This window comes from Microtus ochrogaster, unplaced genomic scaffold (genome assembly GCF_000317375.1).
Source record: "Microtus ochrogaster isolate Prairie Vole_2 unplaced genomic scaffold, MicOch1.0 UNK76, whole genome shotgun sequence".
In the NCBI taxonomy this organism is placed as follows: Eukaryota; Metazoa; Chordata; class Mammalia; order Rodentia; family Cricetidae; genus Microtus; species Microtus ochrogaster.
In genome coordinates, this window is record NW_004949174.1 from 140,351 (window position 1) to 155,868 (window position 15,518).

The window sequence follows — 15,518 nt, forward strand, 5'->3', positions numbered from 1 at the left end:
TCCACTCTAGCGGGCAGAGGCGAGAGCTCTGCTCTCTGAGGCATACGCGATGAAGCTCCGACCCAGGATGGACGTAGGCTAGACTCCTCCCGGTAAGCGCACCTTGGGGTGCGACACATATTATTGGAAATGGGTTAGTCCAGGTGCGAGAGTTAGCCGAGAAAAGGGCTAGTGCTAAAGAGTCAAGCAACGTTTAAATGAATGCAGTGTCCGTGTAATTATTTCGGGTAAAGCTAGCTGGGTGGCGGGACACAGCCCACAGCTCTTATTACAACAAATGTATTTCAACTCCCAAGACTAGCAATCAATTTACCAAGGCATCATGAACACATTGTTTTTTTTTTTGTTTGTTTGTTTGTTTGTTTGGTTTGTCAAGACAGGGTTTCTCTGTAGCTTTGGTGCCTGTCCCGGAACTAGCTCTTGTAGACCAGGCTGGCCTCGAACTCCCAGAGATCCACCTGCCTCTGCCTTTCAAGTGCTGGGATTAAAGGCGTGCGCCACCACCGCCTGGCTATGAACACATTTTTTAAGACAATTTTTGTAGTTGTTGCAAATTGAAGAATGACCTCTGCTCACTCATTTTACCTGTCAGCACAGCTCTGTCACTACCAATCACAGAAAAAAGTATTTTTCTGTTTAGATTTAGTCTATAAAACTGAATAGAAAGAACAAAATTTATATATAAATGTGCTTTGCACCTATAGCTTAATATTCTATGGGGACCATGTAACACAGCCCAGTCCCTGAGTTTGTATAAGCTTGACGATAGGTGACTTTCCTGACATTTCATAGGCTCCTGTTTCTTTATGCTGGGGGACGTCTCGTTCTGTAGAATTAATGTGAGGATTAGAGCTGTTAGCTCTAAGTAAAGTGCTGAGATTCGCCAATATATGATTAGCATGTTGCCTGTGTGTCCTCCCATTCTGCTATTTTTCTGATCTACTGGGCACCACTTGTCCCTCACTGAGTAAGCTCTACTGTCTCCAGACCTCATCAGGAGTCTCTTCTCCTGCTTCTGGGAATCTCAGAATGAGACTGTGTGTAAGAGCTGTCTCCTCCTGTCTTATATTCTTCTCTAGGCCTGGGACTAATGGTGTGTACCACTACTGCCCAGTTTCAATGGAAAACTAGTGTGGCTGCTGGGATTAAAGGTGGATGTGACCACTGCCTGGTCCGTAAAGCTGATTGGTATGGCTGTTTTACTCTCGGGTCTTCAGGCAGGCTTTATTAATTAAAATACAAATGAAATATCACTACACCTACTACCTTCACTCCAATAGTTTCCTTTACTGCAGTGGTTCTCAAACTATGGATAGATCCATGGATTGTGACCCCTTTGGGGGCAGAACAACCCTTTGTCAAGGGTCACCTAGGATGATAGGGGAAACAGATGTCTACAATTCATAAAAGTAATAAAATTACAGTGATGAAGTAGCAACAAAAAAAATTCTATGGTTGGGGGTCACCACAGCATGAGGGGCAGTATTAAAGGGTTGAGAACCATTGCATTAGTGGGTTCTGTCTCAGTAGCTCCCCATACTGGATTCTTCCTATCAGTCCCCTGAACTTGACCTCATGAATACACGAACACGTATTTATGATTCTGTAATCGCTATACCATGCTAGAATATAGTTACTTCTGAACGTTAGACAAATTCTTAAAGGAAACTAACCAAATCATTTATGTATTAACAAAAATAAATAAATCATTCACTAAAAAGCACACTTTCTTTTATTAAATTATTTCCGAATTCAGAAAGTCCTGTTCTAGCCGATAAATAAGTCTCTCGTCAACCTGCAGGACTTCCAATAGCTCCCATGTCCGTACACTATTAATTGACTGTACTTTAAGTCCCCCTTTCACAGTGTGAAATGTATGCAATTACAATTATCCCTTCCAAATTTAATTGCGCTCTTCTGTGCCCACAGCTATCGTAGCTCTTGACCTTTTGGTCTTTGTCTATCATTTCTTAGTATTTTTAACTTTCTGAAAGGACCTTCTGTAGATTTAATTAACTTGTTGAATCTTCATTCTTCCAGATCATTAATGGAGGAGTTAAGCAGGTTTGACCCCAGGGCTCATGTCTGTGGTACCTGAATGGTGCTTCAACACCAACTACTCCTGGCATCCCTATTTACCATCTTCCCTTATTTACATCCTTTTGATCATTTCGCAAGCCATTGAAACTGTCATTTCCAAATAATTGGAAATGGTATATCAGATAAAGTTTTCTTTTTTGTTTTTGTTTGCTTGTTTGTTTTTGTTTTTAGAGACAAGAGGTTCTCTGTGTAGTCCTGGCTGTCCTGGAATTTACTCTGTAAACCAGACTAGCCTTGAAGTCAGAGATCTACCTGTCTACGCCTTTCTGAGTGCTGGGATTAAAGGCTTGTGCTATCACCGCCCAGATAAGTTTTTTTTATTTTCTTAAATCAAACTTTAGTATCCTTTGTGGAATAATAATTTATAGTTTCAATTTCCTAGAACACACTGAAAGTTTAAAAGAAGAGTTCAAACATGTAACATCTTGAATAATGCTCTATTGGTCTTTGAAATTAGGTTGAGATTCTGTTTTCAAAGGGAAAATATTCATCTTTTCAAGCATCCTCTCCTAATATCTTTTAAGGAGTCATTGGGTTGAGATACTTATAAAAATATCATCCCCATCCCTTCCCTTAGCCTTATTACATCTTCTGAAAGAGGAAACATTTGTACTTTCTGATTATTTTCAAAGTAATAATATAAATCATCATGCTGGTCAGGATTCTTTATGACTTTTCCTCCAGGGGTCTAACGCAATTTTAGAACTGAGGGTCTGGCTTTCTGATTGAAGACACTGGGTTAAATATGCACACTTACCTCTGCTTTCTCCTTCAAACACTCTAACTACAGAGCAGAAATCAATCACAAGGGTCTAAGGCCTCAAGGGCCAAGCACACAGGAGAGGACACAAGGGCAGCATAATTTTGGAAACTAGAAACGAGATAGATGAGTGTTAATTCAACTGGAAGACATGAGAAAAATGGCTCAGAGCCTACTAAGGAGAAAGCCTAAAGCTTCCTGATTTACACCTCGGATCCCAGGATGGATGATGCTGTTATCTCCACAACTATGAGGAATAGTGAAGCTAAATGAGGATAATTAACTTGAAGTGAGATTAAAAAGCATTACAGTCCTCAGAGCTTCTCCTTCACCGCAGAGCATCCCTGCCTTTCACAACAGATGCTACAGCACTGCTCTCAGCATAGGGTACCACAAATCCGGATGGACAAGAGCCCAGAGGGGCCCCAAGGGAAATTTATAGACCCAACTCTTCAACTCTTGCCTTTTACAGCTTTGTTGGCCCTAGTGATACTAGCAACCACATGTAACATACCTAGGAATTTTATCATTTCCTTTCAGGGTAATGAAAGAATCGTCTTTGCGAACCAGGACGCCACACAGACAAAAATGAATTTAAAATCAAAATTTTCAATGCTTCTATCTAGAAGGTAAACAGATATGGAACAGCTGACGGATGCCTCAGAAAAAGCAAAGATGAACAAATTAACAGAAGAAGATGAACCTAACCAAATGGGTGGTATGAAATAGGAAGGAAGCATGAAGAAGATCTTGCCTTTGTCTTCAAACATCAAAGAAAACACTCAATAGAAGTTGATACAACAGAAGAATCTTTAGCAAATGACAATCAAGCAGAATAGTAGAAGTTAACAGTTTAATAAGTAGAAAGATAAAGAGAAAAATCCCTAGCACACCCACAAAATAATAAAATATTAAGTAAGAGGGATGAAACCATGGAATCATACAGGAGTAATCAGAACAATTAGAAAAGCATCCTAGCAAGTGTGGTCCAGACTCAGAGATCTAGTCACTGCTTCATCCAAAAAGTCCCACAACACACTCCCCTCTTACCCCTAGAGTAGCTCTTCTCAAACAAAGAAAGGGGAATTCTGGGTAATGTGGTAGCGCAGAAGAGACTGCTTCTGTGTAAGCTGTTGAAAGACAGAAGCTGGGACAGGAGGAAAGGAGAAATCACTGCATAACTTCACAGACTGATAGGATAGCTGAAGGCTGGGAGTGAGAAAAGGCAGATGAGCTGAAGCCAGGTGATTTGGAAGGGAAAAGCCAGTCCCTCATCCCAAAGCAGACTGGAACTGAATTCTTGAGAACAGGATGCTCAATAAGAAAAAAGATTATCAAATAAAACTAGAAAATGTAATCAAAAAGCCAAGAGCATAAAAAGGGAGGAGACATGACTTCTCTGAAGATGGTCATGACCTTAAAGCAGATGTCATGAAGCAGATGAATTTAAAGAGAGGGAAGTCAGTGTCACAAAGGAGAGAATCTATAAAACGAGTAAGAAAACCAGCAACATGGGAGGAAAGTTCATGCGAATGGAAAATATCAACAATAAAACCGAGGGTTTTAGGAAACATAGAGAAATAAAGAAAATTAAAAAAAAAAAAACAACTTAGTGTATCAAGGAAAACAACTGCTACGGAGACACTTGACCAGAGAAAACAAAGGACATCCCAAGTGGGGCCAAGAAGGGAGAGACAGATGCCCAACCACCAGCAAAGAAAAAGAATACAGAACTGTGACAGCAATGTTCAAGAACTGGAGACACAATCAAAATACCAAACCAAGGAATCCATGATTAAACACACACGCATAGAGAATCTACACAATGAAACGAGAACGAAAAAGTTCTCTACTGTAGAGCAAGAATCTCCAGGCAAAAGAAGCATTGCAAAACCCAAGCAGACATGATCCTAGTCATGTCCCACTGTAGTCATGATGAAAATAAAGAAATAATATGTGGCAAACATATCAGAATAGTATCTGATCTCTCCCAGCAATTCTAGAAAGCATGGACTGTGCTCGCTCTCTGCAGAATGCTGGGACAGGCCCAGAGAGAGGCCTTTTGGGAAGAAGACAATGTCTTTACCTTTAGCTTTAGTTTTCAAAACTGCTTCTCTTTATTAAAGCTGACTGAGTTGTAACTTCCCAACTAAAAACAAGTTTAGTTACTCAATGGACTATAAAAGGAGATCTGGCGTGTTATTAATTACATTAAGCTTCAACTATGTGGAGAAATAAAATATAGTTACACAGATTCAGCGGAGGAATGGGAGCTGGGGACTTAGCTCAGCTGGCACAGTGCTTCCCTGGAATAGTTGAAGCCCTACGTTCAATCCTCAGCACAGTATGAACTAGGCATGAGGACACATACCTGTCACTCAAACCTCCGAAAGCAGGGAAAGCAGGGGAATCAGAAGCTCAAGGTCATCCTCAGCTATGCTGAGTGTTTGGGGAGGGGGGCAGTCTGAAGTAAAGTCCGTAAGATGCTGACTTGAAATCAAAAGTCCATCGAGTGATTTACTTAGGTTTTGTGTGACTTGTGCATTTTGTAAACGTCAATAAAATTTTCCAAATTTTTATTAAATTTCCTTATCTGCTTTTTTTGCTTCTTTCTGCATGTAGGATTATTTTACAGCTTGATAAGAAGTATAACATTTATCAACCATTTGCTAGGTCAAAACTGTAATAGTTGTAAAAACTGAGAAGAGAGAAATGATAGTGTTTGAGCAGATAAAATATAGTTTCCAAGAATACTTTTAGTACAGACAAGTAGAGCTTAAAATGACAGAAACTTCATATTACACTATAGGTGTGCACCCTAGTCCCATTTGTGTGATCTCCAACATGTCCTCTGACCCCTTTAAACCTCAATTTCCTCATCTAAACAAGAATGATAACAGGAACCTTCTTCCTGCCATTTAAGACCTTAAACAATGGCTCACATACAGCCACTTTCAGAATAACGACAGGTGATCACCCATAGAATAAGAACTAGGAAGATGTTTGCTGTCTAGACCACCAGCACATGGGTGGTAACTACTGATGAGTGGACGTGACTTTGATGTCACGAGATTATGCTGACTTGGTATAAAAGAAGTCTTCATGACCCATAAATTTGTTCATTCTATAAATATTTCCTGAGTGAGAACCAAGCTACAGGCACTGTTGTGAGAGCCCACAGCAGACATTGTCAGCGCACAAGGAGGGAAGAGGCAAGGGCAAGCTAGGTAAGCGAGGCACTCTGCTGGGTCAGACAGTGTGAGTCAGGAATACAGGTGGTAGAGTCCGGGGCAGAAGGCAGCATGAGTGTTTAGGCCAGCGGTGGGCAAGCTCTCTAAATGCCCGGGTTTGGGAGAAAAGACTCTTGCTCATGGGCTGCTGCAATGGTTTTGACGTTTACTACATGAAAGCAGGAACTGGAGAATTTGGAACGGAAGAATGAGGAGGTCAGATTCATATTTTAACAATGACTCGACATGTCTCGTGTTAGTCTCTAAGTATATTTGACAGTGAAAGGATGGGGTTTGATTTTTCTCACCATGACCTTGATGAGAAATAGCCATAACATTGCTCCCAAAGGCCTTAGAGGAGAACGCCATATGAAATTTGGATTCTGTCTGGTGTTAGGGTTTCTAGTTCTATGACAAAACACCATATCCAAAAGCAACTTCAGGAACAAACAGTTTATGTTGTTTATACTTACATATCATAGCTTATCATGGGAGGAAGTTGGGGAAGAACTCAAGCAAGGCAGGAACCTGGAGCAGGAGCACAGCTTACTGGCTTGCTCTCCATGGCTTACTCAGCCTGCTTTCTTATAGTTCCCAGGACCACCAGCCCAGGAGTGTTCCCTCTTGCCCCATCAATCACTAATTCAGAAAATACCCTATAGGCCTGTCTAAACCTACCGCAACTTATGGAAGCATTTTCTCTCCGATGGTGTTAAGTTGATGTAAAACCACCCAGCACAGACTGTATGTGAATTTCAAGAGCTCGGCTGGGTTGCTTATGTGGACAATGAGAAAGATAAACAAATGAATCTAGTACTTCAGCACAGACAACATGAAAGGCCTAGGAAGAATGCGAGAAAATACACTTTTTTAATTATCAAGGACTTTCAGTTACCAGACGTTCCTATTACTGGATATTCCATACACCCTTGATAAATATTTAAGTCTGTGTATGTTATAGGCAGAGGGAACAATTACAAAGGAAAAACTCAGAGATCTGAAAATACACAGTGCAATTTAGAGGCTGGGAGTAGCTTAAGATGAGCTAAAATCTGAGACTTAAGAGGAGGAGGAGATACAGCTAGAGAGAGTGGCCGAGGTCTAAACACACGGGTACCACACTGTAGAATTGGACATGTATCTTTTAAGGACTGGAGGACAGGAAAGATTTTCTTAGCAAGGTATCATCTAATACAATAATCTTTCAGATCTCTCCTCATGGACACCATCTACTTGGTTAAAATTGCAGTTGCCTATAGATAATTTTGAGGTCTCTGTTAAACCAGAGACTGTGATAAAACCTCATCACCTCATAGCTTCAGGAACTACTTACCATTAAAGCAGGAGGAAGGCACAGTTCGTGTTCTTTGATCCATCCTACTTTGGACCAATGAACACTTTTCAGATAGCTGCATTTCCGATCAACAAACACGATTAGGATTAAGGGATGCGAGTCCTGACTTACATTCCTTCTCGATCTGCTTGGGGCTTCAATTAGTCTTTTCCCGCATGATCTATAGTGCGGTTCATGTTCTTAGACAAGAAGAATTATGAGCATGTGCTGAGGTAAGCTCGTAATTCCGGGCTCCTGTTGGTCACGGGGTCACAGGAAGCTGCCTTGCTTTTTGTTTAGCCAGTACCCTTCACGTTACAGCAGTGTTTGCATTTTCCAGAACATAGGATTAAAAATGGGACTCTGAAGCAAACTCTTGACTTTCACAGTTCAGTAGCGCGGGCTTGCCTGGTGGGAGGCAAGAGCTGTCTGCCACCTAAACAGCTATTATTTTCCGCATTGCAGCCTAGACAGGGTAATTCCTAATAGCCTTCATTTATTTTATGATGAATGTCAATCTGTTAAAATGATTGGCTCCTTTCTGAACAGCAAAGGCGCTAACAGCTTTACAGATATGAATGCTGGCACTGCTCACAGAAACAGGCCCACGTTCCTAAGCTCTTCTTCTAATCTCCCAATGGCATCCTCCATCCTCATCCTCATCACAACCCATTCTGTTTAAGGCAGCACTGCCTAGTTAGGATCTATGGAGTGTTGATGACTCGACCTTATTTAGTTATCAAAATTCATTGAATGTCATTATAATACTATACTAATCTGGATTTTTTTCCATGTTAGTGTTCTGTACATAATAATAGTTTTAAGAATTTTCAGATAACAAAGTTGAGTTCCAAGTCACATTTACAACACAGGTCACCTGCTCAGGCTGTGATAATCAGACCCTACCTTCTGGCTCTCTGAACCCAAGCCCCAAAATACAGCCGGAGGCACTCATGATACTGGGGCAAGGAGTGGGGGGTGGGATGGGGTGGAGAACTTCCTTAGAGGAAGGCTATTTGCCAAAAATTTCACTCTCAGAAAGAGAACTTCCCTCCTAAACTCACTCAGGATGGGGTCGAGGGGAGGCAACTTCAAGAACACCCAGGAGCATCCTTCAGGTGACAGGGTACTTAGCAGCTAATACCAGCTGACAGCTGGTTCTGAACCCATCCCAACACATGATAGAACAATGGGAAATTAAAACCTGGAATGCAGGCCCCTGCACTTGAGCTAAGTTTGGGGCGAGGGTCAGGTTTTTGCTTTGAAAACCATCCCAATCACCTGTTAGTTTGGCAGGGCACCAAGCCCCTAAGGGGCAGAGAGTTAGAACTTCCAAAGGATTGTCCTTTCAAGGATCCAAATGGGAAACTCCTTAAGATTCAAGGCTCACACGAAAGCCCTAACAACTTCACGTGATCTTAATCCAAAACAAATCTCCATCAATTTAATGTTGCCTCTATGGTCCTGGGGTCATCTGCTGCCCCATGGGAAGATTTTCAGGCCATACATCCCTGAAGACAACCAATACCTTTCTACCCTCTCCACCCGTACTGCCGCCAATTCCTAATGGCTCCTCAACAAGGGGGTGGGACTTCACAAATGCCACCCCCATCTATGCTGGGCTTCTGGCTGACTTGATCCTGTGCAAGTCTTGTGCACACCATTGCTGTGAGTCTACATAACTGGGCTGTGATGTCCGGAAATGCCATTCTGCCACAGGTGCCTGCTCCCTGTGGCAGCTTCTAAGGGAACCCGTGGTTGTGTGGGAAAAGGGTAGCATAGCTGTCCTAGTTAGAGCTGCTCCTCCACGGTCTCTTGTTCTCAGCATGTTGACTACTCACAGATCCCAGCTTTAAGAACCAACTACCACATGTGCTGCTTTCTGTGAGCGTGTTCACCAATGCCAAAACAAACGCCTCTGATGGGGCTAAAGCGAAGACGTCTGGGAGCAGCTTAATAATATGTTCATTTAGCAGAAGAACAGAACCTCATACTACCATGCTCTCATTCGCTATAATCTCCCTGTTAACAGGAACCTAGATCATGCTAAAGGCACAGAGAAGAAGCACCCAAAGGGTGAATTTAAAACTGACACGGAATGTCCAGGAATCAACAAGAACAATGCTTATCTACCGTGAGAGGCTATGGAAACTGAAAGCTTAACACACCCACATCAACAGAAACAAGTGCACAGTTGTTGATCTTTGTATTAAACAGAAGCCAGATCTGTGATTTCAGTCCACTACAGACCTCATTTTATTTAAAAGAACAACCTCAGCCACCTAAGTAAGTGCCCTTGAATTTTGAAAAGCTAAACATCATAAGCACTGAAGTAGAGGAAGTAGAGGAGCCATGGGAACCTGTGTAAGCGGCTCAAATCAGGCCATTTAGTCTTACAACAGAGCAAACAGGAGATTTAGGGTAATTGAGCCATGGGCACTCACAGCGTACCTGCATGTTGCCCGGGCTCTCAAAAAAGCAGGACTTTTCAGTGGCCAATAGACTTGATACTCATAAGCTAATGGTCAACACCATACAGCAGTTCAGCCCAGACAGGACAGAGACTTGCAGTGGTCACCATACAACTCACCCAAATCCCTTGTGCACAACTGATTGGGAAAATGTCTTTGATCCTTTCTATGAAGAATCCCGTAGAACACTGGCCAGTATTAAACAGATGAATGTGTTTGAAGCACCACACAGAAGATTCTTACATCAGTAGGTCTTCATGTGAGGGGTTGTAAGAATTCAAGCATGTGCAGTTGCTGATTGTAACTTTTTATCTAGAGGGCAAGGACTTGCCTAGAAACGTTTCCTTTCTGCTTCTGGACTCTGTTGCCCTCTGGACCTATGCTTGGTTGTACTGCACATTAAAGGCCGAAGAAGAAGAGTGCCTCAAACACTCACTGAGAGGAAAACGGGACAAAGGAGAGATCGATGTGGCAAGAGAATCCACAGTCACTTCCCTGGGCAGCCACGGGGCCTTTGGCCCCACTGTATAGCAATGCCCACTCAGGTTGGCAATCTTAATAGATGCTGTCAATATTATGATTAAATACTGTAGCACCCAGAGCTACTCAGTGAAAATGCAGATTTGGGGAACCATTCCTCATCTTCCAATTCCCTTTGTCTGGGGAAATAATACTTTTAGCTTCTTCCTAGCAAGTTCGTCCTTGTCAGTGAATGCGTTGCGATCATGCTTGCTCTCCATTGCCTTCTCTCATTCCCGTGTCCTCCCCTGTTCACACTGCCTCCTCCCAACTATCCCAACCCTCTTCTTGTCTGTGGTCGTATGTGCACAAGGCTGGTGCAGGTAACCACAGCCTTGGTATGCTCATGACTGCAGCAGCCTGCTGCGTCCTATAATTTATAGGTTTTCCTGTCCTTTCTATGTCCACATCTCCTTAATGCCGTATCCTAAAGAAACTATCTCTATTTTAACAAGAGTGCCACTCATCGGCCCTTGAGAAGCACAGGCTATAGGATGATGCAACGTGAAAATTTCTCCTAGTTTGGGATAAGGCAAAAGTTATTGACCCGAGATCAGTTTTAAATTGCCATCCAAATAAATAAGAATAAAAATATGTATGTCATGCTGGGCATGGTAGCAATCACCTTTAATTCAAGCAATCAGAAGGCAGAAGCAAGTATCCACTTGTGAGTTCAAGGCCAGCCTGGTCTACATTGTGAGTTCTAAACCAGTGAAGCCTATATAACAAGACTCTGTGGAAAAAAAAGTAAAAAAAAAAACCTTTACACATTCCTTTAATGGTTTTTCTAAAACATGAAAACACCCACTGAAAAAGATTAACACGTAATTAGTGTATAGAGATGGGCCCTCCATTAGTAGCGGTATTCGTAAGGTCTGTGATGAACATCACTATTTTGTGCCCTGCTAGCGCCCACAGATTCTGTTTAAGGATACAGAGAGGTTCTAGATGAAACATAAGAATCTTTTCATTCCTTTTTTTTTCCTTTAAAAAGCTAATTAAAATCAAATGTATTGCTAGAGCTGTTACCCTTAAGTTCCCTTGCATTGAACAATAATTCTTAAGCTCCCCAAGGCAAGTCTCTCGTGCTGCTTGGACAATCTGGCACTTGAAACCAAGACAAGCTGGTTAATTAATATTATTTAACAAAAATTATTTGGTTTTCTGATAAGATCACAATCTGAGGAAACAACTGATTTCCTTACTGAATATCTAATGGAGTTAAATATGGACATATTTTCAAATGGTTAATACACAAATGTCCAAAGTAGACAATGAAAGGTAACACATTGGACAGCATAGAGGAAAGTAATTATTTCTGTTTGTTTCTCTGAGATAGAGTTTTACTGTATATCACTGGATGGACTGCAGGTCTCTATGTAAACTAGGTTGGCATCCAACTCACAGAGATCTATCTACCTCTGGCCCCGATACTGGAATTAAACATGTGTGCCACCATAGCCAGCAAATGGCCACATTTTAAAAATCCATGATATAAATTCAGAAGCTTTTTAAGAACAAGAAAATGAAAGAATATCTTTTCTTAATTCCAGCACCATGCAAGGACATCTGTTCCTCTCTGACTAACGAGGCTACTTACAGCATCATGCTCATCTACCCTACCTGTGACTATTGAGGTGTCAGGCGTGATATCCAGACTCAGGGAAGCACAATGCGTGAGTGCAGCTCAGCAAAAGCATGGTAAACGAAACCTCAGTGTTTACTTGTGTGTACTCTGACACCCTTGCTAACAGGTTTGCATGCATGAGCGCAAACTGCCAATCTCTCATGTGCACAGGTAGGGCATTCCCAAACACCAGGTGGGCTAGGCTTCACGAAACAGTACCACGTATAAACGACACATTTAGTGCAAACAGAAAGGTGCATATAGAGGAAGCATACTGATATTAACTGCCTTATATTATTGAGTTCATAAATGATAATATCCCCAATAAACCAATAATGGACTAAAATTCCAAGCACACCCATAACCCTGCTGATGCAATTATCTAATTTACTTTCATGCCAAGAGCATCCACTGCTCTTTCAGGTTCCATGGACAGAGCAGATTGCTATCGCTCCAGCAGCTTGGGAACCGCTACCGGTCTGATGACGAGTAGGGCAGGTCAATGCCTTATCTCTAATTAGCCCCGAATAAAAACACACAGAGAAAACTGCAGCAGAGAAAAGACCTGACCTTGCTAAGTTAGATACTCTGGATGGAGGGCAGATGAGACTCCATATTCAGAAAGATGAAGCCCATTATGTTATCCAGTCGTCAAAAGGGACCAGCTTTGCAACGCTAAGCCCACCATCAAAACACAAAGCGTTCTTGTCTCCCACAGACCTCCGAGGGAGACGGCTGCCACTCACTCTCTCTGAGTTGCCTTCCCACCCACCCACACACCTGAGAAGCAAGTCAGAGTGACCTTACCTTTCTCGCAGTGGCTTCCTGTGAATCCGGAAGGACAGACACACATGTTAGGAGCCACGCAGGTACCGCCGTATCTGCAGCCCTCCTCGCAGAAGGCTGTGATAGAAACAGAAACTTTGTTTAGGTAACGTAGGCTGGTGCTTGCAAACGATTCCTTACACACACTGCCTGGGGAACTCACCTCTGCACGGACATATTCCGAGTTTTCCATACACGTGAACAAATAAATATAGTAATACTTTTCCCACGGCTTTATGTCAAATCAGTTGAAATAATAGATGGAAGGTATTACATTTGGGCTTGGCATGCGCATGAGAGCTGGTACCAACAGAGGTTTCTGCTGAAACTTTTATTGATTTATTTGAAATCACCTGAGATGAATAGGTCAAAAGGGAAAGGTGTGGTTGTGGGCAAAGACTTTTCAATTCTCATTGCCTTAGAAACTATTTTTTCCAATAAATATCATTTATACTGTCTTTCATGACAATATATATTTTAATTATTCAAAAAAATTTGGTACTTGATAACATTTTTATAAAGCAATAAATATAATGAATTCTTTACTCTTGAATATTTATGTTGGCTCCAGTATTTTGCCTCCCATAAATGATACACCATCCTCACAGATAAAATATTTAGCCCCCTCCCCAAAAACTATTCTTTTAGGGAAAGGATCTAAATGTGAAATGCCCCTTGAAAGGGTGTGGCCTTAACTTCCACATATGCAAAGCCTACAAGGCTATCCCACCCCACCTGAGCTCCTTAATATTGACTGTCAATGTGATGCAACATAGACTCGCTTATGAAGAGAAAACTAATGAAGAATCTTTTATAGCAGGAAACCTTACAGGCTTGTCTACAGGGTATTAGATTAATTGATATGAAGTGATCCAGAACACTATCAGCGGCAGCATCCCCTAAGTAGGGGATCCTGAAGAGTACAACAGAAGAGAAAGCTAGCTGAGCCCAGGCAAGCAGGCAAGGGTCCATGAATTTAATCTCTCTCTATCCTTACCTGTAGATGGGAAAAGCTTTTTTAAGCTCCTTGCCTTGACTTTTGAAAGTAATAAAGTCTGACTTGGGATCACGAGTCCTTTCCCAATTTACATTGCTTTTTGTCAGGGGATTTTCTCATAGAAACAGAAATGAAACCCAGACTCCACCCCCAGGGCTTTTCAGCTGAGGGGGTTCCCCGTTATACACCCACAGCAAGGGAGCACTCACAACTGTTCCTTTATACACAGCTACCAACCCCCTTCCCAACCACCCCAGCATCAGACCCCCAAGGACACTAGCTAAGCTGTTGTTGGCTCCTCACCGAGTCCTATAATCTCAGCATCCACCCCACAGCGGTTACTGAAGATACTAGCTCGATAGCTTATTCTCCATTTTGCAGGTTGCTCTGCTAGGAAAGCTCCTATGCCTGTAATTCTGCATCACTCCCATTCAGGATAACCCACCGAAAAGTGTTATAACAAAACATGCAAGTTGCTGACGAATGAAGCCATTGGAATTCGCTATTAGTGAAGCTGATTGAAATCATTAAGACTGAGTTCCTTGTATTCATATGAGAACTGGGTGAGCAACAGTTTTAAATTTTAATTGCAGTAAGAAAATGTCACCCTGGAAAAAAATGTCCTGGCTGTCTGTTGCCATCCTCACATAATTAATATGAGTCTAGCTATAAAAAGCCACAGGGTGTGTTTGGAATGTTGGGAGCCAAAGGCGTAGAACTTATCACAGTGTTGCCGGTTTTCCACATCATTTACTATCTCTCGGGTAAACTCATATTCTACAGATTCAGCAATTAATTGTAACTTGCTCTCTGTGCTGGAGGAGGGTGGGGGACTACTTCTTCCTCCCAGCACGCTAGCATACTGGCACAAAAACAACAGCAACAGCAGAAGAGGTCTAGGCAAAGTCTGCTTTGGCGTGTTCACCAAGAAACATACGTGCATCTTGAGAAATCCCACCGTGATTTTGTGCTCTTGTGCGTGGCATTTTCTGTGAGATATCCGAAGCACGTCTTACATCACAGTAATGTAACTAAGTGTTTCGGCCAAGTGAGAGTGGCAGAGGGCGGCAGATGAGAGGGGACATCAGGGGGCAGCGGAAGACCGCAGGGCTGGAAGGAGGAAGTGCAGCGTGACTTTCCATACTGTACGGAGACATGTCAACAGTTTCCATACATGTCAATGGGGCCCTGAAGACCGTGTGAAAAGACTTACTCGGCTCCTATATAAAAGCAATACTGTGAGAACCTGTGAGACATTGGTGACTCCGCGGGCTCCATGGTTACGTCATGTGTAACAGGCTCCATGATGGTGAAGTGAGTTTGCATTGTAAAAAACTTTACATACACCATGCTCTGTGTTCTGCTGTGTAAAGACAATTGGTAACAGCCCCATGGTGACCATGAAGTACAGACTGGGGACAAGACATGAAAAACCTTCCTGGGAGCTGCAGAGATGGCTCAGTGGTTAACAGAAATGGCTGCATTCCCAGGAGATCCAAGTGCAGTTTCCAGCACACACAACCAGGGGAAGCTGGCACCCACTTCTGTCCTCTGCACGTACTACATGCACACGGTGCACAGACACACACGCAAAGAAATCACTCCTATACATAGAATAAAATATTAAAAATTTGAAAGACCTTGAAAACAAACCAA

General features: G+C 42.3%; 1 protein-coding gene across 1 annotated transcript in view; it reads right to left on the reverse strand.

Moving 5' to 3' along the window:
* LOC102002634 (protein kinase C-binding protein NELL1) overlaps positions 1–15,518 on the reverse strand; it is a gene marked incomplete at its 3' end in the record, with an annotated part of 791,170 nt that overhangs the window by 120,073 nt on the left and 655,579 nt on the right. Inside the window, exon 15 of the mRNA XM_013354877.2 lies at positions 12,848–12,943. Coding sequence (XP_013210331.2) covers positions 12,848–12,943 — 96 coding nt within the window. The remainder of the gene's footprint in view (positions 1–12,847; positions 12,944–15,518) is intronic.